General features: G+C 48.4%; 1 protein-coding gene and 5 non-coding genes across 6 annotated transcripts; all 6 read left to right on the top strand.

Moving 5' to 3' along the window:
* Nucleotides 1–8322: 8322 nt before the first annotated feature.
* Nucleotides 8323–15670, top strand: RPS8 (ribosomal protein S8). Its single transcript, XM_073357923.2, has 6 exons — nt 8323–8426; nt 9054–9160; nt 9596–9695; nt 12584–12759; nt 14009–14138; nt 15506–15670. The coding sequence occupies exons 1-6, from the start codon at nt 8423–8425 to the stop codon at nt 15613–15615; spliced, it is 627 nt and encodes a 208-aa protein (XP_073214024.1). The 5' UTR covers nt 8323–8422; the 3' UTR covers nt 15616–15670.
* On the top strand, nt 8899–8983 carry LOC140916686 (small nucleolar RNA SNORD55/SNORD39). The gene has a single exon (XR_012160600.1). It is a non-coding gene; the product is annotated as a small nucleolar RNA SNORD55/SNORD39 (small nucleolar RNA).
* LOC140916689 (small nucleolar RNA SNORD46) lies at nt 9414–9519 on the top strand. The gene has a single exon (XR_012160603.1). It is a non-coding gene; the product is annotated as a small nucleolar RNA SNORD46 (small nucleolar RNA).
* LOC140916687 (small nucleolar RNA SNORD38) lies at nt 13095–13167 on the top strand. Its single transcript, XR_012160601.1, has one exon. It is a non-coding gene; the product is annotated as a small nucleolar RNA SNORD38 (small nucleolar RNA).
* LOC140916688 (small nucleolar RNA SNORD38) lies at nt 15174–15244 on the top strand. Its single transcript, XR_012160602.1, has one exon. It is a non-coding gene; the product is annotated as a small nucleolar RNA SNORD38 (small nucleolar RNA).
* A 993-nt stretch (nt 15671–16663) lies between the features above and the next one.
* LOC140916648 (small nucleolar RNA SNORA35) lies at nt 16664–16795 on the top strand. The gene has a single exon (XR_012160566.1). It is a non-coding gene; the product is annotated as a small nucleolar RNA SNORA35 (small nucleolar RNA).
* The last annotated feature ends 4540 nt before the right edge of the window (nt 16796–21335 follow it).

Genomic DNA, 21335 nt, shown 5'->3' with positions numbered 1-21335 from the left:
TCGGTCAAAAGAAGAAAAAATTTAGTGGATTGTTCTCAGTTGTTTTAGTTTTTTTGTAAATTATTCTGATTTTTTCTTCTTTGCTGTTTTCAGTTTTTTTCTATGTTATTTTCAGTGTTTGGAAGTATTTTTGGTCCTTTCGTGATTCCAACGGGTGTTTGTTCAAATAAGAAAACAGACTCTGGCTTACAACACTAGGACTTTGTGTCAAATTTAGTAGCGTTAAATCGATGTAAACCTGTACCCGGCCACATGATGAAGCCCTTTATTTTTTGACTTAAAGGGCTCTTAAAATCAATTTCCTTACTCCATCCCTGACAAGTGGATTAGTGCTTAAATCGGCCTTGCCCGGTCGAATTTGGGGTACTTTGGACACAATTCGATGGTATTGGTCTCCGGGAGCTATCCCAGAGTGCTCCATTGTGACTGCTCTGGACAGCACTCTCAACTCAGATGCATGATTGTTTGCCATTGCTCTGACGCAGGGAGGGGCGACTGACAACACGCCTTACAGGATTGGCTTACAGGGAGCTAAAATCAACAAAGCGGGTGGCTTTACATCAAGGAGTATTTCAGGCAGGACTTCAGGGAGGGTTCCAATAAGAAATGGTGCAGCTAAGTTATTGTTCTTAGTGGAACAAGGAGGTTAGTCTGGCCTCTGATTGATATGTGGCTGGATTTACCTCGCTGCACCTTCTCTGTGAGTGACTGCAGTGTGACCTAGAGGAATGAGTCCCCTAGACGGGGGGTGGGTTTGCAAATGAGTACAAAACAAATCTGGTCTGTTTCTTGTTCTGATCCACTCCATCTGTCTTTTACATCTTTGGCTGGCAGCAGACAGTGCAGAAGGACTGCATGCCATCCACATCTCAGGGCTGCTCGGCAGAAGATGGTACAATAGGACTGCTAGCCATCCTCATCTCTTGCCTGCCCGGCAGAAGGTGATGCAATAGGACTGCTAGCCATCCGTATTGCCTGCCTGCTCACCATAAGATGGTTCAATAGGACTGACTGCAGGACTAAAGAGAATGACCTGATCAAGTCACTCCAAATTTAGTCCCTGCGCCCATGTCTGCCCAGGTGCTCCTGATCAACCTCACATAGGCAGCCAGGAGCACCTCGGACATGACGATGACGGCTACCAGTCCTATTGCACCGTTTGCTGCCACAAGGCAATGGGTTGCTGCTGCTGTGTAGCAATGCTGTACCACGTCTGCCAGCACCCAGGAGACATACGGTGAGCTGAGCGGGCTCCAGGCTTGCCGTGGTATGGCGTCTGCACGGGTAACTCAGGAAAAAAGGCGCGAAACGATTGTCTGCCCTTGCTTTCACGGAGGGAGGGAACGGGCGGCCTGATGATATGTAGCCAGAACCACTTGCAACAATGTTTTAGCCCCATCAGGCATTGGGATCTCAACCCAGAATTCCAATGGGCAGCGGAGACTGCGGGAACTGTGGGATAGCTACCCACAGTGCAACGCTCCGGAAGTCACTCTAGGCTCGGTACTGTGGAAGCGCTCCGCTGAATTAATGCATTTAATGCACTTAGAGCATTTTCTGTGGGGACACACACACTCGAATATATAAAACCACTAAGCAGCTAAGAAAGGGCTGAGCAGCAAAAAAAGCAGCAGCCCTGGTGGAGTCTGGCACTTCAGCCTCTTGTAACCTGATTTCAATAACACTTCAGATTCTTGCATGGAGTGCAGTTGTAGCTGGGTCCAGTCCCAGCAATCCGGGATATTAGAGAGACCAGGTTGGGGAGGTAATATCTTGTATGGTGGACCAGCTTCAGCTCAGAAAAGGAGTGGCATGTGGGGCTCAGGCTTCAGCCCTGGACCCCCACAAGTCTAATGACAGCCCTGGTGACCCCATTAAAACAGGCTTGTGATCCACTTTGGGGTCTCGACCAGTGTTCCCTCTAATTTTTGACAGGCTGTGTGCGCAAAAAAAATGTTCTGTGCAAATGTTTGTGTGCGCGGTGTTTCGCCGTGTGCACGGGGTTTAGGATCTGTGTGCACGCACACACACACAGCTTAGAGGGGACAGTGCTCCAGACCCACAGTTTGAGAACCGCTGAGATAGACAAACGTCTGTGTATTTAGCAGCCCAAATGGTAGTTGTAATGAGTACGGCCATTTATAATAACCTGTATCGTTAGGCATATTTTAACAGCATTTTCTAGTATAAAATAACTAGAGATTCTCAAACATCTTCAGAGTTTGGCATCACAGCTCAAGGGATTTAATAACCTGGACTTTACATATACAAAAGGAAACCCCTTGGGGAGACAATTAGCAGTTTTCTCACAAATGTTCGAGGGCAAAAATGCCCATTAATGTCACTGAGCTGCTTTTTACTGGGGATTACATTTTACTTGGTGTAGTGAAGCAAAATAGCATAAAGAAGGCTGTGTTTCTCCAGCTTTATTATTACCTGGCTTTATACTTTCTACACAACGAAGTAAAAACCTCTTAGTGCGTAACGCAGCATGGGAATGCCAGTTTTTTATTGTCTGCGGTGCTTAGACATGACAAAGAAAATCCCTCTCTGAATGCAGCTGGTATTTGGGGATTGGAGCTGCTGCTAGGGAACCTGCTACCTTTTCCCCACAAAAACTATCCACCCACTTTGGAACAGGCATAGCTTCGCTACTAGCGGCTGAAAAGCAGCAAGAACTGTGATCACCAGCTATGACAAGTCATTGCCGAGTGCGGAGTTCATGGAATAGTCAGAGGTGGTTGTAAATTGTAACACTGACCGAGAGGGCAATAGCTACTTTACACTGAGCTGACCTGCTTCATTCAGGCTTCAGAATACACTGTTTTGTCCTTCCAGTAAGTAACTGCCCGGAGGAGTAGAATGTGCTATTACAGAAAACATTCTCTTCAGCCTCATTATTAGGGCAGAAACAAATCATATTTGGAAACTGCCATGTAAAATGCATGTTTCCTCTGACCAGGACAGACTGCAAGTTTCTATCAACTGCTTTGCAAGACGAGTCATTTCTTTACGTCAGCCTTTAACTAGAATTGCATCTACAACCACCTCTGCAGGTACCTTGGCCACACTGATCAGAATATCCCGAATTAACCTGCAAAGAGAAATGGGGTAACTCTGGGCCTTCACAGAGTTGCTACACTAGGCACAAGCGGACACTCGTATCCATGAATCAAGTCATCTGCCTTGCAGAGTTTGTACTGTGACTCCACCAAGTCCCCTCAGTGTGTGGCGAGAGGGGACTGGGAGGGCAGTTGGGTGTCCAAGGGTCCATCCCCCACCTGGGTGCTCTCGCTCCCCTGCATCCCCCCAAGCATTGCTTGGAGGACCACCAGGTGAACCTCTTGGAGACTGGGGGCAGCGGGTGTCCAAAGGTGGGTGAAACTTCCTCACAAGGGCGGGCTGGCTGGAGCTTGCCTGGGAACTCTGGGCAGGGTGCCATGGGCTCACAGGGGAGCAGCTGCTCCAGCCTGGGAGCAGGAGAAGGGAAAGCTCAGCCCCAGAACAGGAGCCACACAGTTGCCCTGAGCGGCGAGACCAACGCTCAGAAGCTGGAAGGGAAGCCCCTGGTCAACAGGCAGGGATTCCCTACCCCCCAAATTCACCAATCTCCCCCCAGCTCACCCAGGGCAGCTTAGCAGCTCTTGTACCGGCCCTTTCCTGCAGGCAAACAGGAGTGACCAGCCCCGAGCCCACCCGCACCGCCCGAGGCGCAGGCTACATAAAAAGCACTAGAGAAGTCAGTACAAACTAAAATTTCACACAAGACAATAAAAACAACGAGGAGTCCTTGTGGCACCTTAGAGACTCTCACATTTGTTTGGGCATAAGCTTTTGTGGGCTAGAACCCACTTCATCAGATGCATGGAGTGGGGAAAAAAATAGGCAGGTATAAATATAGAGCACATGAAAAGAAGGGAGTTGACTTAGCCAGTGGGGGGGGGGTCAGTGCTAAGGAGGCCGATTCAATCATGGTGGATGTGGCCCATACCCAACAGTTGACAAGAAGGTATGAGTATCAACAGAGGGCAAATTATTTTTTGTAGTGACCCAGCCACTCCCATTCTTTATTCAGGCCTAATTTGATGGTGTCAAGTTTGCAAATTAATTCCAGTTCTGCAGGTTCTCATTGAAATCTGTTGTTTAAGGTTTTTTTTGTTGAAGAATGGCCACTTTTAAGTCTGTTATTGAGTATCCAGGGAGATTGCCCCCCCATGTTCTGCCTTCCATTTTGCCATGCTCCCTGAAATGCTAATGTGGCGGGGCAGAGCAGTGGCATATCTCCTTGGCTAGCTGCTGCCTGCTCGTGGGGTCAGTGGCTGTGAGGAAACCCTTACTGATGGCAGGGGGAGAGTTCTCTGCTGCCGTGAGACTGCCATTTTTTGTTGTAACCCTCCCCCCCATCCGCAAAACAGGCAGGCTTGGTGGCCTGCTGAGGTCCTGGAGAGGGTTTTTCTTTTCTGAAATCTATGTCAACGACAACTGCTCTAAGGAGACACAAGAGAAGCAATAAAAAGTCAACCTTGTCACAGAGAAATGCAGTTAAACTATTTCTCTTTTTTTAATCAGCAAAAACTTCCCAAACGGAAGGCCACTGTTCCTGGAGAAGGCTCCTGGAGAGGGTTTTTCTTGTTAGCGTAGACCACCCGCCTCCCCAAAAGGCGGGAGCTAGGTAGACAGAAGAATTCTTCTGAAACACTGGAATGCGTTACCTAGAGAGGTGGTAGAATCTCCTTCCTTAGAGGTTTTTAAGGTCAGGCTTGACAAAGCCCTGGCTGGGATGATTTAACTGGGAATTGGTCCTGCTTCGAGCAGGGGGTTGGACTAGATGACCTTCTGGGGTCCCTTCCAACCCTGATATTCTATGATTCTATGATTCTGTCCACAGCCTGCACAGATGTAGCAGCGCGACTTACGTTCCTCGTGCAGACGAGGCCTGAGGGTTGGTGCATGCTGAACAGTTAAGTCAAAACAGCTCCGTTCGTCAGAGGTGTGTAAAAGGGAAACCCGCTCCTCGGCGACATTGCTACGCTGACCTAACCCCCAGGGTAGCTAAGGCCATTCGGGGAAGTGGTGGGCCTCCTCCACCATGGGGTTGTGCCAGCCTAGTCTCGGTAGCACAGACAGTGTTGCTGCCAAACGAAAGAACAGACAGAAAAAGCCAAAGCAACCCAGGGCAGGGGGTGAGCCTGCACGTTGGATGAGGGGACCAGGTGAGACAGATGTTTTTGACAAACCATCCTCCCATCACAGCAGGAAAAGCCCAAGAATGAGGAACAGACAAAAAGCTGCAAGCAGGGCAAGAGGCAGATCAACCAACCAGCTCTCCTTAGGGCAAAATAAGGAACTGGTCCAAGCCCCACAAAGGTAAAGTAGAGAGCAGACCAGCTCCAAAAGTCCAGGAAAGGACAGAAAAGCAACAAAGAAGTCAGCAGCCTGAGCTCGAATTAACAGAGCAGTCAAAAGCACATAGGGTATGTCTACACTATGAGATTAGGTCGAATTTATAGAAGTCGGTTTTTTAGAAATCGGTTTTATATATTCGAGTGTGTGTGTCCCCACAGAAAATGCTCTAAGTGCATTAAGTGCATTAACTCGGCGGAGCGCTTCCACAGGACCGAGGCTAGAGTCGACTTCCGGAGCGTTGCACTGTGGGTAGCTATCCCACAGTTCCCGCAGTCTCCAACAATTCTGGGTTGAGATCCCAATGCCTGATGGGGCTAAAACATTGTCGCAAGTGGTTCTGGCTACATATCATCAGGCCCCCGTTCCCTCCCTCCCTCCGTGAAAGAAAGGGCAGACAATTGTTTCGCGCCTTTTTTCCTGAGTTTGTGCAGACGCCATACCACGGCAAGCCTGGAGCCCGCTCAGCTCACCGTCACCGTATGTCTCCTGGGTGCTGGCAGACGTGGTACAGCATTGCTACACAGCAGCAGCAACCCATTGCCTTGTGGCAGCAGGCGGTGCAATAGGACTGGTAGCCGTCATTGTCATGTCCGAGGTGCTCCTGGTTGCCTATGTGAGGTCGATCAGGAGCACCTGGGCAGACATGGGCGCAGGGACTAAATTTGGAGTGACTTGATCAGGTCATTCTCTTTAGTCCTGCAGTCAGTCCTATTGAACCATCTTATGGTAAGCAGGCAGGCGATACGGATGGCTAGCAGTCCTATTGCATCACCTTCTGCCGGGCAGGCAAGAGATGAGGATGGCATGCAGTCCTTCTGCACTGTCTGCTGCCAGCCAAAGATGTAAAAGACAGATGGAGTGGATCAGAACAAGAAACAGACCAGATTTGTTTTGTACTCATTTGCAAACCCACCCCCCGTCTAGGGGACTCATTCCTCTAGGTCACACTGCAGTCACTCACAGAGAAGGTGCAGTGAGGTAAATCTAGCCACATATCAATCAGAGGCCAGACTAACCTCCTTGTTCCACTAAGAACAATAACTTAGCTGCACCATTTCTTATTGGAACCCTCCGTGAAGTCCTGCCTGAAATACTCCTTGATGTAAAGCCACCCCCTTTGTTGATTTTAGCTCCCTGTAAGCCAATCCTGTAAACCGTGTCGTCAGTCGCCCCTCCCTGCGTCAGAGCAATGGCAAACAATCATGCATCTGAGTTGAGAGTGCTGTCCAGAGCAGTCACAATGGAGCACTCTGGGATAGCTCCCGGAGGCCAATACCGTCGAATTGTGTCTACAGTACCCCAATTTCGACCCGGCAAGGCTGATTTAAGCGCTAATCCACTTGTCAGGGGTGGAGTAAGGAAATTGATTTTAAGAGCCCTTTAAGTCAAAATAAAGGGCTTCATTGTGTGGACGGGTGCAGGTTTACATCGATTTAACGCTGCTAAATTTGACCCAAAGTCCTAGTGTAGACCAGGGCTTAGTTTAGGTAACTAACCTACAGCTAGAATTGTTGAGGAAAGAGCATGTTTCCAAGCCTGGAGAGAATTTGAATGGGGTTGGAAGATCGCAGCTCCATTTCTCCCAATAAATACAGGACAATCAAAAGTTAGGAGCGTATATGGACACACTAAAGGCCAAATGCTTAATTCGTGATTTCTTTTGACATCAAACGGATATGACATCAACTCCATATAAACTGAAACCAGGACATGCCTTTCAGGGCATAGAATTATAGAATATCAGGGTTGGAAGAGACCTCAGAAGGTCATCTAGTCCAACCCCCTGCTCAAAGCAGGACCAATCCCCAACTAAATCATCCCAACCAGGGCTTTGTCAAGCCGGGCCTTAAAAACTTCTAAGGAAGCAGATTCCACCACCTCCCTAGGTAACGCATTCCAGTGTTTCACAACCCTTCTAGTGAAAAAGTTTTTCCTAATATCCAACCTAATCCTCCTCCACTGCAACTTGAGACCATTACTCCTCGTTCTGTCATCTGGTACCACTGAGAACAGCCGAGCTCCATCCTCTTTGGAACCCCCTTTCAGGTAGTTGAAAGCAGCTATCAAATCCCCCCTCACTCTTCTCTTCCGCAGACTAAACAAGCCCCGTTCCTTCAGCCTATTTCACTCTGTTCGACAACCCAGGTCACACAGGCCTCTTAGCCACTTTCCTATGAGCCTCTCATGTGAAGTGCTAGATCAGGAAAGAGGGGGGATTACAAAGAACATTTCACCTTCAATTTGTTTAAAAGCAACACAGACCCTGCCAGACAGCGTGCCCCCACAGGCTCACCCCTCACTCCCTGAGCTAGGGCCACACCCCCCCTCGGCTGTTTCTGCTGTTGGAGTCGGGGGCCCTCCCGCGAGGGCGTGAGACTTTTGCTCGGGGCGGGAGGGTGGCAGGCTATCAGCAGGCGTTCCCCGGGGGGTGCAGCGACATCCCCGAGCAGGGGCTGTTCCTGGGGCACTTCGCAGGGTGGCTACCCAGGCCTGGGGGGCAATGCCTGGGCATGGGGCTGTTCTCACGGCCTAGCGGGGCGCAGGGCCTGGCCCGGGGGCTGTTCCCAAGGCTGAGCTGGGGCGGGACGGTGCCTGCAGCAGTTGCCAGGGGAAGGGGCTGTTCCCAGGCCCTAGGGTCTGCCGAAGGGGCCGCGCCCCGCACCGTGGGCAAGGGGCAGCTCCACCTCCCAGGGTCAGGCCCTGGCCCGGGGGGCTCGGCGGGTCCCTCCGCCCGGGCCTGGGGGGGTCCGGGCCCAGGGCCCGGGGGAGCGCGGCCTGCCCGGGGCCTAGAACGGGGGCGGGGGGAGTAACCGCGGCCACCGCTTCCGCCCGCCCCGGAACCCACGTAGCCCCCGGGCCAGCGCGCCGGCGTCACGCGCGTGGGTCGCCGTGGGATGTCGTCGGCCAGCGGCACTCCCGGGCGCGGCGGTATGACGTGGCGGTCTCGCGCGATCTCGGCCCCACAAACCGCCCCGTGAGCCTCTGCGGCCCCTCTTTGCTGCCGGCGCCGCTCGGGATGGGTGAGTAGGGCCGCGGCTCCGGGCCCGCCGCCATCCGCCGCCATCCGCCCGCGGGGCCGGCGGCGCGGGGCCGGGCGCGGCGCGAGGGGCCGCTGCGGGGCGGGAGGAGGCGGGATGCCGGGGTCCCGCGCGGCGCGGGCTGGGGCGGGCCCGCCGCTGCCGCCGCCTCCTGCGGGTGGGGTGGGCTGCGGCGCCAGAGCTCCCCCCCCCCTTCCTCCGGCTGCGGGGGCCTTGCGGGTCGGCAGCCTCCGTCGCCTGCCCCCCCGCCCGGCCGGCTGGGGGCCCTGCAGCGGGCACGAGGCCTGGGCGCAGCCTGACCCGCCCTGCGCCCAGGTGGGTGTGAGCCCGTCGGGCGGGCGTTGTGGCGCGGGCTGGGGTGCAGGGCTCGTGATCGCAAAGCGCCCCAGTCTGGGAGGGGACCGTTTCCTTTCGTGCCATGCGCTGGCTTTGCTGGGCGCTTCGGGGCGGGCTCTGAGTATCCGTGATGAAGCTTCTCTACTTGCTGCATTAGACCGAATGCACCGTGTGGAAATGAACCTTGGAGAGCTGAGTACTCGGAGCGTTGCTGTTGTACGCTTGGGTGGGCTCATCTGCCTCTCTGACCTGCTGCTCTTTGGTTTAACCCAGGTATCTCTAGGGACAACTGGCACAAGCGTCGCAAGACTGGGGGCAAAAGGAAGCCCTACCACAAGAAGAGGAAGTATGAGTTGGGGCGACCGCCCGCCAACACCAAGGTGGGGGATTTGGACGTTGGGGATAACTGGATGGTGCTGCCCTGGCCAGCTTAGAAAATGCTGTGTTAGTTTCTGGCTTCATACTGCAGTGATAAGGACTTGTGAAAATGCACTGCTTTATCAGTCAGTACTCTAATTTCTGCCTGTGTTCTTCTGAGCAGTGGCATTTCCCTATCTCTCCCTCCCTCCCTCTCTTCTCCCCCCCTGGGATTTCAGCATTACATTAGTTCAGAGTGTTACTGGTTTAGGAGGCAATTGGAGTGATGAGAACTTCACCTTAGGTGGGTACTATGGACCGTTTCGGTCGCAATTACTGCGCCTGCCGATGCTAGGATCTGTCATAGTTACACTGACCATATTGCCTTTCAGCCTGAAACTCAAGGTCTGCTCTCCCCTAGGATATTGTTAGCAGCTATGTTTTTGTTGTTGTTACAGATTGGCCCGCGCCGGATTCACACAGTGAGGGTTCGTGGTGGTAACAAGAAATATCGTGCTCTACGCTTGGACGTTGGTAACTTCTCTTGGGGCTCTGAATGTAAGTAGAAAGATGAGAATGCGGGCCCCTCGCATCTAGAAAGCAACTCAGTCTTTTTCTCGCTGTGTCAGCCATCCGTGAAAACAACAAGGAGTCCGGTGGCACCTTAAAGACTTAAAAACCCCACTTCTTCAGATGCATGGAGTGAAAATTACAGATGCAGACATAGACTGACACATGAAGAGAAGGGAGTTACCTCACAAGACTTTCCACTCCATGCATCTGAAGAAGTGGGGTTTTTACCCATGAAAGCTTATGCTCAAATAAATCTGTTCATCTTTAAGGTGCCACCAGACTCCTTGCTGTTTTTGTGGATACAGACTAACACAGCTACCCCCTGATACTAACCATCTGTGGTACTGCTGGACTGGAGGAATGATCCAAACAAACAGCTTGGATACTGATCTTCAGCAATGTGGTTGTCTGTACAGTGTTTGGTTCTGGAGCAGTGTGAATAATGATGATAACTTTGACCTTAGGTGGGCTTATTAGAAGGTTTGGAGGCCTTTGTAAAGCTCATAGTGATAGGAACGTCATAGTTACACTGAGTGCATTGCTCACAGAAGCTCTTGTTTCAGGAGGGGGGCAGCTGTCATGGAGTTTTCACATTAAAAACAAATGATTGTCAAATGATTGGTTTAGATTTACAGCTTTCAGCAGAATGTGCTCCCTGTCTCCAAGTGTTTGTTATCTAAATAAAGCAAGACAAAACAGTTCAGGAGAATGGAGAACATGAGGGTCCTTGATGAGAATGGTTTGCTGGAACAGGTGGTTTTGAAGGAGAATGCCCTACAAAAGGGTTGGAGGGTGGGGAAGAGTTTTGAAAAGGAGTCGGGCATTCAAGTGAGAGGATGGGGATATGTAATCCTGCTACTGCCATCATCAGTACTCTTGGAGGCAAGGAGTGTCTTTTGCTTGTGCCATGCTAAGACCAGGGGATTCCAATCCTGGCTATTCTTTTGGATGCTTCTGTAATACAAATAATAAATAGTAAATCTGGTGCAGGTTAATGATGACTGAGAGGTGGTTTGTCTGACATGAGGTAGAGGGGAAATGGTCTCTCTCCAGTTAGTAGTGAAGTATTATGAAAATCACAATCCCTTGTTAGCAGTCTCAGCAGGGAGGCCAAAAATTGAATGGGCTGTGAAGACTGAGCTTCCCCCCTTTCTTTAGAGACAGTCCCTAACCAACAGGCATGAGCCAGCACTGCTGAGCAGTGGGGAAAGCCAGCATTGCTGCTGTGCTTGTCCTGTGGACAAATTAAAGACTTGAGTCCCCGGGGATGGCAACTGCTAAACTTATTAAAGCAAAACGACTACCATAAAATGGTGTTTTACCCCACTGTGGAGTGACCTGTGGTCTCTAGAGGCCTTTTGGGGTGGGAAACCCAGCTTGCTGCTCAGATTCCGTAGTAAAGTCTTGATCCTGCAAACAGAGTGTAGTGCTTGCTGCAGGGAGAGTCCCATTCACTTCCATGGGGTCGATTACCCATGGTAGGAAGGATTCACAGGATTGGGCCTTGACTCTCTGCACTTGTCTTTTATGCAACTTGTGTGGTAATAACTTTCAGATGACAGGTTTCAGAGTAACAGCCGTGTTAGTCTGTATTCGCAAAAAGAAAAGGAGTACTTGTGGCACCTTAGAGACTAACCAATTTATTTGAGCATGAGCTTTCGTGAGCTACAGCTCACTTCATCGGATGCATACCGTGGAAACTGCAGCAGACTTTATATACACACAGAGAATATGAAACAATACCTCCTCCCACCCCACTGTCCTGCTGGTAATAGCTTATCTAAAGTGATCATCAGGTTGGGCCATTTCCAGCACAAATCCAGGTTTTCTCACCCTCCACCCCCCCCACACAAATTCACTCTCCTGCTGGTGATAGCCCATCCAAAGTGACAACTCTTTACACAATGTGCATGATAATCAAGTTGGGCCATTTCCTGCACAAATCCAGGTTCTCTCACCCCCTCCCCCCCCGCCCAAAAACCACACACACAAACTCACTATCCTGCTGGTAATAGCTCATCCAAAGTGACCACTCTCCCTACAATGTGCATGATAATCAAGGTGGGCCATTTCCAGCACAAATCCAGGTTTTCTCACACCCCCCCCCCCCCCCCCATACACACACAAACTCACTCTCCTGCTGGTAATAGCTCTTGGAGAGTGGTCAGTTTGGATGAGCTATTACCAGCAGGAGAGTGAGTTTGTGTGTGTATGGGGGTGGGTGGGGTGTGAGAAAACCTGGATTTGTGCTGGAAATGGCCCACCTTGATTATCATGCACATTGTAGGGAGAGTGGTCACTTTGGATGAGCTATTACCAGCAGGATAGTGAGTTTGTGTGTGTGGTTTTTGGGAGGGGGGTGAGGGGGTGAGAGAACCTGGATTTGTGCTGGAAATGGCCCAACCTGATGATCACTTTAGATAAGCTATTACCAGCAGGACAGTGGGGTGGGAGGAGGTATTGTTTCATATTCTCTGTGTGTATATAAAGTCTGCTGCAGTTTCCACGGTACGCATCGGATGAAGTGAGCTGTAGCTCAAATAAATTGGTTAGTCTCTAAACTTTCAGATGAGAAGTTTGATTTCAACAAATGAGACTGGGGGAGGAGGAGGAGGATGCACAGGACCATGCTGGAGTTTATCTAGTGCTTTATTTAGAGCGGGTGTAGCTTTCCATTTGCAGGTCTCTTTCCGGAACCCATATAGGCTGCACTGGGAGAGGAAAGGATATACCGAAAGGACTCCCCAAGTAGTTGAAGGATAAACTTCCAAAGAGGTGTGGGTTGAGCACTGAAGATGCTGTGTTGTCTGCTTTGATGATACATCCATTGTAAAAGCTTGTCTGGGGTTTAATGAATTCCCTTGTTTTCCAAGGCTGCACCCGCAAGACCAGAATCATTGATGTGGTCTACAATGCTTCCAACAATGAGCTGGTGCGGACAAAGACCCTGGTGAAGAACTGCATTGTTCTCATTGACAGCACCCCATACCGACAGTGGTATGAAGCCCACTATGCCTTGCCCCTCGGACGCAAGAAGGGTGCTAAACTGGTATGTGCTGGGCTGAGAGATCTGTTCTTGATGCTGTGTGAATCATGCCAGTCTGCTTGCTGGGCAGGGATTGCAAAGTCTGCACTGTGTTCCTGCCTTGCTTAATACCAGTCACTGCTGTCAGTTCTGCCTCTTAGCAATTTTGAACAAAGTATTTCAGAATTGCATTCGGGACCAACTCTAACCATTTGAGATGTTCTCATTTGGAGCCACATGGCCGTTCCAAAGGGAATGCTGGTTCCTTAAAACCATTGTTCCACGGAGCCATCGCCATGGCTTTTGCACTTGGCAGTGTTAGATTAGTGGAGGGATCTGCCCCTTAGAGCTTCCTTGGTCTTCTGATGATGATAACTTTGTCCAGTTCTGCTACTGAATGGAGAGCGATGACAACTTGTGATGCTGAAGAAGACTAGCGGGCAAGTTGGGGCCTCACTGCAGGGAGCAAGCTTCTGCTTCTAGAGAAGATTCCTACATGTTAGTCAGTTACGTAGGATTTTGGGTCCTGCCTGCAATGTGTTTTTTGGGGCAGAAGTTTGGACTATTCAGTTTATTGTTGGATAGTTGGTGTAGGTTGGCCTGTTAACATTGTCTGGTTGTTTGGAGACACATTCAGATCATTACTCCAGTCTGTGTGGTTGCGGGAAGGGAAATTCAGTTGATTTTTGGGGAGGAGGGTAGTTCAGACTTCCTACGGTTTGTCCTTTTGGAAGAGTTTCCTATGCCTGTGTAGTGCACATCCCTTCTGGAGCCTGATCCCTGGCCCTGTAAACTAACAGCAAAGGCTGGTTGGTGTTGCAGCTGCATTCATGCCTCATATCTAAGGATTTTGGCTAGCAGAGGTTGCCTATTCTATGCGCGTGGACAATGACTAACAGCAGTCATTGCTGGACGATGGGGGACAATTGCTTTCCCAGAAACTCATTCACTGTCAGTAGCCTCCTCTCCTGCCTTGTGTTTTCCATACATGATCAGGCATGTTTTGGGCCAGGACTGTAACCAGGGTTATTGCACTGTAGTGTTCACCAAAGTGGTACTGGAAATACAAAGAGTTTCTGACATGACAATTGAGTATTGTGCTCTAAAATCATGCCTTTTCCTGCATAAACTATTTCTGCTCCTTTCCAGACGTGGAAGGAATATAGAGATAATGCCACTGAGCAGAAAAAGGGAATTCAGTGGGAGGCTTCCAACAAAAAGGTGGACAGTTAAACCCAGTCTGTTCTCAGTCCTTTCTCTGGCTTTGTTTCAGACTCCTGAAGAGGAGGAAATCTTAAACAAGAAGCGTTCAAAGAAGATCCAGAAGAAATATGACGAGCGGAAGAAAAACGCCAAGATCAGCAGCATCCTGGAGGAGCAGTTCCAGCAGGGAAAGCTGCTTGGTGAGTCCCCAGGGAGGGAGAACTCAGTGGACTATACAGGCACAAAGAAAAGGTGCCAGAGCAGAAACTATTCTTTTTAGTATTTCTAAAATCCTGTCTGGATTAGTCAGCCTGATAAAGCCATGCAGAGGTGCAGATAGAAAGTGACGGGGGAGTTCATCTGTTGTAAGTAGGCTTGGCAGAGTTTGATTTTTATAATTTCGACAGTTATCTGTGTTTGTTTTAAGTATTTTTATCTATTTTAAATTTTTCACCGTTGCAGGAAATTATGGGGGTGTTAGCCAGTAGTAATTATTTAATGACCGTAGATGTTGAGATTCAAAAAATTAAAGCTTTAGAACTATTAAAACACAAATTGTGAGCATCACATGTCAAAATCTGCCAAGGAAATATCTTTAAATCAAACTGATAAGTTCTAAAATAGCAGTATCTGTAAATGTTGGTAATTGTCGCTGGAAATGTTTGTTTCATCAGCTTGTGCTTATATGGTGAAATGGACATCTACCGATTTTAAAAAACTGACTCCTTCCAAGCCTAGTTGTAAAATGTTTTTAGTGGATCTTAGCCACAGCTTTCCTTTCATGTGTCTGGATTCTGGAGGGTCCAGCAATTTTGGCCCCGGTGGGAAGGAAAAATTTCCCACATCTCAGCTGGCACATTTGTTCAGCTCCTGGAATTGCTCAGCCCTGGCTAGTGGTCATTCTCTATAGGCCTTTCTCTGGTAAGACTTGCCAGTGTTGTGAAAAGCCTAAGGCCAGGTCTGCGTTACAGACCTGTATCGTCTAACTACGTTGCTCAGGGGTGTGAAAAATGGACACTGACCTAACTCCCGGGGTAGACAGTGCTAAGTCGATGGGAGAGGCTCTCCTGTTGGCTTAGTAGTGTCTTCAGTACTGTGCTGCTGTAGCACTTTAATGAAGACAAGTCTTAAGGCTGCTTGTGCATCCTCTCTGCGGTGAGCAGCTTTCTTGGGCTTAGCAAGTAACACCTTTCACCTATCTGCCGTTGTGCATGGGTGGCCTGCTATTCTGAAGTCTTCTGGTGATGAGGACACTGTCCAGTTCTGCTACTGAATTTGAGCGATGACAATTGGAAATCTGAAGAGGACTTCACTAGTGCGTACCTTTCCCCTCAGTCTTGCATAGCCCCACAGCTGTGCCTGAGCAGGTCCTTTCAGGGAGATGCTCACTAACATAATGATTTGTTTGAAGACATGTTACTGGCCTTTGTTTGACGAGGCCAAGAAAGGTTGACAGTAGAGGGCAAGAAAGAGTCCAGCTTGTTTGGATGGACACTGATGTGAGAGTCCGTAGCAGTGTAGCTCCCATTTCTTTTTCCCTGACCTAATGACTGACTTCTCATTGCAGCTTGCATCGCCTCCAGACCTGGACAGTGTGGCCGAGCAGACGGCTATATTCTGGAAGGCAAGGAACTAGAATTCTACCTGAGGAAGATCAAGGCCAGGAAAGGCAAATGAATGTACGATACACAACTAAAAGACCGAATAAAAACCCCAGAGTCTTGTTATAAAAGGGTAGTGTGCTTATTTGTGTGTGGAGAGAGGCAGGGCTTGTGAAGCTCCTTTCTCCTGCAGAGACTTGAAAGCAAAGGGGCTATAATCAGGAATTTCTGCGCTCTCCATGCTTTCAACCCTAGGAAAGCAGTGAACCTGCAAGCCCTGTGCTAAGATGAGACCTAGCAGGAAATGTATAGGAGTGACTTAATGGGGCAAACACAAGTGTGGAGGAAGGGAGGTTGTTAGTGGCTTGGTTTGTGCAGCAGCTCATAGTCTACGCCACTGATGTGGGCCATTGGTGTAATTCTACCTGTTCTAGATCTGTTAACTTCAATTGCTGATGTAAAGGGGTGTTTCTTATACACCGGTATGTTTGCTGTAAATGGGGATTCCTAGACTGGAGCAGACTTGTGGTCTATCTAGTCTGTTGTCTCCTGTACTGGATTCGTTACAGGAGGTGTTAATAACCTGTAATAAGCCGTTAATCCAATACGGCACCAATGGGTCTTTTTACTGGGTGCTGGGAAAATCTCCATTTGGAAACCTTTCCCATTTTGGACAGTGGTTCCTATCTGTACATTGCTTTACATTTTGTACAGAGAGCTTTGGCTAATAGGGTTTACTTAAGAGAGACCTGCTGACTTGTTTTCCTTTCAGACATACGTTTGTGGAACAGTTTAGACACTGCGACATGAGAATCGATAGCCAGGCTATCTTTTTTTCTCCCCCTCCTCCCCCCCATCACTGTTATCTGGACACCGTAACTTCTATTGTAGCAGGTACCGTGTGCTATTAACTCACGAATGTAACTTTTGAAATGTTACTAAACTATTTCAGTCAATATTCTGCAGCTGTGAGTGCTCTATGTTGCTCCAAACGCCACACACCCAGGACTTACTTTGGACTAGTTGTACGTTTAACCCACGTCTACGGTTTCCTGCGCGGTTGAGAAGTTACTCTACAATTTCAGTTGTTTCTGTTTCAGGTTAGCCATTGGTTAGAATAGGTGCTGCACTGCCAAGTGGCTGGTTGGTCTTTTTCTTGACCTCCTGAGTCTCATTGCAGTGCAAGATTAACTCCCTTCTAGCAGAAGGGCCAGGCTATTTCAGTGGTCTGTCTCTTTCGATGGTTGGGCACAAACTTCCCTTTCTCTCCACCTACCATCCAGTGGAGAGGAGGTTGCTGTTGATGGCACAGCTGAGGTGCCAGACCCTGAACATGGGTGAACAGCCATTTGTACGTTGGAAAATAATTTTGTACTGGGTCAGGCCAGTGGTTCATCTAGGCCAATGGTCTGTCTTCTGACAGTGGCTGGTGCCAGGTGCTTCAGAGGGAATGAATGGAACAGGCATGTCAAGTGACCCTCCCGTCATCCAGTCCCATTTCAGGCAGTTGGAGGCTTAGGGGCAACCAGAGCATAGGGTGGCATCCCTGACCTCATGGCTAGTAGCCAATGAGGGACCTATCCTCTGAGAACTTACTTAATTATTTTTTAAATCTGATTATACTGTTGGCCTTCACAATATCCCCAGCAGTGAGTTCCACAAGCTTGACTGTGTTGTGTGAAGTACTATTTTGTGTGTGCTGCCTGTACATGTCATTGGGTGACCCTTGGCTCTTGTGTTATGTGAAGAGGTAAATAACACACCCCTATTCATGAATGGCATAGAGAAAATGATTTTATAGACCTCTATCGTATCCTTCCTTAGCTGCCTCTTTTCTAAACTTAACAGGTCCAGCCTTTAATCTCTCCTTGTATCGAAACTGTTCCTACCCCACCTGTGTTGCCCTTCTCTGTGCCTGTTTCAATTCCAATATATCTTTTCTGAGATGCGGATATCAGAACTGCACAAAGTATCCAAGGCTTGGGCGTACCATGGATTTATATAATGGCATTATAGTATTTTCTGTTTTATCTGTCCCTTTCCTAGTGGTTCCTAACATAGTTAGCTTTTTCCACTGCCGCTGCACGTTGTGTGGATGTTTTCAGAGAAATATACAGTATGACTTGTGGATATTCACATATGATCTCTTTCTTGAGTGGTAACAGCTAATTTAGGCCACACCGTTTTGATGTATACTTGGGATGTTTTCCAGTGTGCATTACTTTGCACTTACCACATTGAATTCCATCTGCCATTTTGTTATCCAGTCTCCAAGTTTAGCGAGACTGCTTTGTAATTCTTTGCAGTCAGCTTTCGACGTAACTGTCTTGAGTAATTTTGTATTGTCTTCAAATTTTGCCACCTCGGAGTTCACCCCCTTTGTCAGATCACTTGTCAGTATGTTGAACAGCACTGGTCCCAGTACAGATCCTCGGCAGGCCCCGGTGTCACTTCTCCATTGTGAAAAGATGCACCCCTGCATATTGGTTTTCATTCCCTAATAAGGTCATTTCAGCTGAAGAAAAGAACATAATGTGACCCAAGATTCTCCTCTGCATCAAACTAAACAAGTCTTCTGCTTGGGCATGCGTGTCTTAAGTCTCCTGTAGGTTATCAGGCCGGAAATGCAGTTCAGTGTTTGAATCTAAGAAAGGTGCAGACTTCTTTGATGTGTAACTAGAAGTACCCCCAACAAGTGTTTCGTGCTATGCAAGTCTGTTCCTTTCTTCTTGTTTCTTGGCTCTTGCTCTTGTTTCCTAGCAAGGTGACCACCACCTTGGTGGTGATATATTCCATCCACCAGGGGGCAGTGGCAAAGGCACACAACTGGTGTCAAATGTATTTTATTTAGCCCATGTGCCAGATTTTACAGAATACAAGCTGCTGTTTCTTGGTTGTTTTTTGATGCCTTTAGCCCCTGCGACTAAAGAGAAGCTACTAAATCAGTGTAGCCCTGCTTGTATTGTTTTCCTGCTTGCAGATAACCTGAAATAGCTCTAAGATGTGCTTTGGCTTTATTCATCTCAAGGAGGTGTTCTGCCTTTATAACTCAGTGCGATACTGGACATAGCAGATCTTCATATAACTCCCCTGTGTTGGTTGTGCAGCTAGTTACTGTAACGTATGTACACAGATGGAATAACTGCATGTGAAAATGGCCGTATAAACCATTGCTGGCATCACTTTCTTATATTTTACTTATAGACTGTAACAACACTCTTGGTCTTTGTACAAACCTCTGTTAGCCCTGGGAGCACCCCATAGCATGCAGCACTTAGGTCCTTAATGTTTGCTAAACCTTGCAGGTCACGATTACAAATGTAGCTTGGCCATCCACAAAATGAAAGAAATACTGTCAATCAGGAGGGAGCAGACTGTCACAAGCATGGCTGAGCCGTTCTAACAGAGAGGATGCACTGATTGCTGGCAGTTCCCTCTACGGGCTGTGAAGTGTGTCCTCAAATCCAGTCTGAAATAGTGGCAGAGAAGAGTTGAGTAACCACTCTAATACACTCAAGAAATTAGGGCTTGTCTACATGGGGAAATAGCCTGGAAAAGCTTTTGTCCTTTAAATTCACACCCCAGCTTGTTTTTCAGTGGCTTCCCTGTGTGGACAAGCCCTAGGTTACATTATTTTCCCTTTCAAATGTTGAATAGTTTCAAAAGCAGAGAACTACTAATTCCCTCTACTCAGATTTTTCTTGGGAATAGGTGCGAATATATACACCAGGCTTAAACCACGTATATTTTTAAACCAAAAATGTTTGTGATGTGCTTAAGACCTTGCTTTTCAATGTGGTATAAAATGATGATTATACAACTTCTTTCTCTTAAGTCCTTTCCGGTGCACAAGAACCAAATCCTGCCCTGTGGAAGGAAAAGGGGTTCTGGCTTTAGAGCATGCGTGAAAGAAGTGGCTGTGCCTCCCGTAACCCCCAGCCGATGTCCAGCCTACCACTGTCTGCTATAAGAAAAGGAGGACTTGGGCACCTTAGAGACTAACCAGTTTATTTGAGCATAAGCTTTCCAGCTCACAAAAGCTTATGCTCAGATAAATTGGTTAGTCTCTGAGGTGCCACAAGTCCTCCTTTTCTTTTTGTGAATACAGACTAACACGGCTGCTACTCTGAAACCTGTCTGCTATGTGCGAGAATAAGAGGTGCAGATGGTTTTGGTGTGTCTAAACTCTGGTAGGTTTCAGAGTAACAGCCGTTCTGCCATGTTTCCCTTAGCTGTAGCTGTCTGAGACTTGGCAGGCAGTGGAGGATCAAGTTTACCATTGAGGTAACTGGATGCCTCTCCTGTGAAGTTAGTGGGACAGGTGCCTGCCTACACTAGGCCTGAATTTGGCCTGGAGGTTTGCTATACAGTTTACACAAGCATTCTTCACTACATTGCATGAATCCCCTGCCCTCCACCAAAGAAACGCCAGAGGTGGTCTTACGGTAATAAAAGGCATCCTGGAAAAATGTCATCGCAAGTACCTCGTCTCTTTTCTATACGAGTGCAAGTGGGTCAGAACGTTCATGGGATATTCCCTGTTGCACAGATGGGGAAACCGAGGCAGAGATTTGTTTAAGATCACACTAATTCAGTAGTGAAGTAGGAAATAGAATCCAGGTCTCTTGCTGACTGAGATGGGATTATGCATAATTCATGTGGCCACAATACTCCCACAGCAATTCACTTCATTCCTCTGCTTATTTCCCTGTCTGAAACATGCTGGAGAGGGCTCCACACACATACAGCCCATTTGATTGTCAACCATAGAGACAGAGTGGGGGGGACTGCTGGGAAGAAGTGGCTCTGGAAACTATTTGACAGTTTTCAGAGTAACAGACGTGTTAGTCTGTATTTGCAAAAAGAAAAGGAGTACTTGTGGCACCTTAGAGATACATCCGATGAAGTGAGCTGTAGCTCACGAAAGCTCATGCTCAAATAAATTTGTTAGTCTCTAAGGTGCCACAAGTACTCCTTTTCTATTTGACAGTTGTGGATAGTCAGCTGATCATGAACGCCCAGTGTGATGCTGTGGCCAAAAGAGCTAATGTGATCCTGAAATGTGTAAATGGGAATCTTGAATAGGAGCAGAGGTTCGTTATTTTCTCTATTTGGCACTGGTGCAGTCGCTGGGGGAATCCTGTGTGCAGTTCAGGGGCCCACAATTCAAGAATGATGCTGATAGATTGGAGGGGGTTCAGAGAAGAGACATGGGCATGCTTAAAGGGTTAGAATACCTGCCTTCTAGCGATAGACCCAAAGAGTTCAATCTATTCAGCCTAACAGAGAAGGTTAAGCAGTGACTTGCTTACAGCCTTTCTCCATGGGGAACAAATATTAATGTGCTTTTCAATCTAGCAGAGAAAGGTCTATCATGGTCCAATGGCTGGAAGCTGAAGCTAGACAAATTCAGACTGGAAATCAGGTGTACATATTTGACGGTGACAGTAATAAACCATTGGAACAATTTAGCAAGAGTTGTGGTAGATTCCCCATCACTAATGGCTGTTTCTCTAAAAGGTCTGGTAGAGGAATTATTTTGGGGGCAGTTCTCTGTCCTGTTATACAGGAGGTCAGACTAGATCAGGGGTTCTCAAACTTCACTGCATTGTGACCCCCTTCTGACAATACCCCAGGAGCAGGGACTGAAGCCTGAGCCAAAGCCAAAACCCAAGCCCTGTCACCCAGGGCTGAAGTCTTTGGGCTTTGGTCCCAGGCAGTGAGGCTTGAGCTTTGGCTTCAGCCCTGGGTCCCAGCAAGTCTAATGCCAGACCTTTTGAGCCCATTACAATGGGG

This window comes from Lepidochelys kempii, chromosome 8 (genome assembly GCF_965140285.1).
Source record: "Lepidochelys kempii isolate rLepKem1 chromosome 8, rLepKem1.hap1, whole genome shotgun sequence".
In the NCBI taxonomy this organism is placed as follows: Eukaryota; Metazoa; Chordata; order Testudines; family Cheloniidae; genus Lepidochelys; species Lepidochelys kempii.
This window is presented reverse-complemented; position numbering and strand designations above follow the sequence as displayed.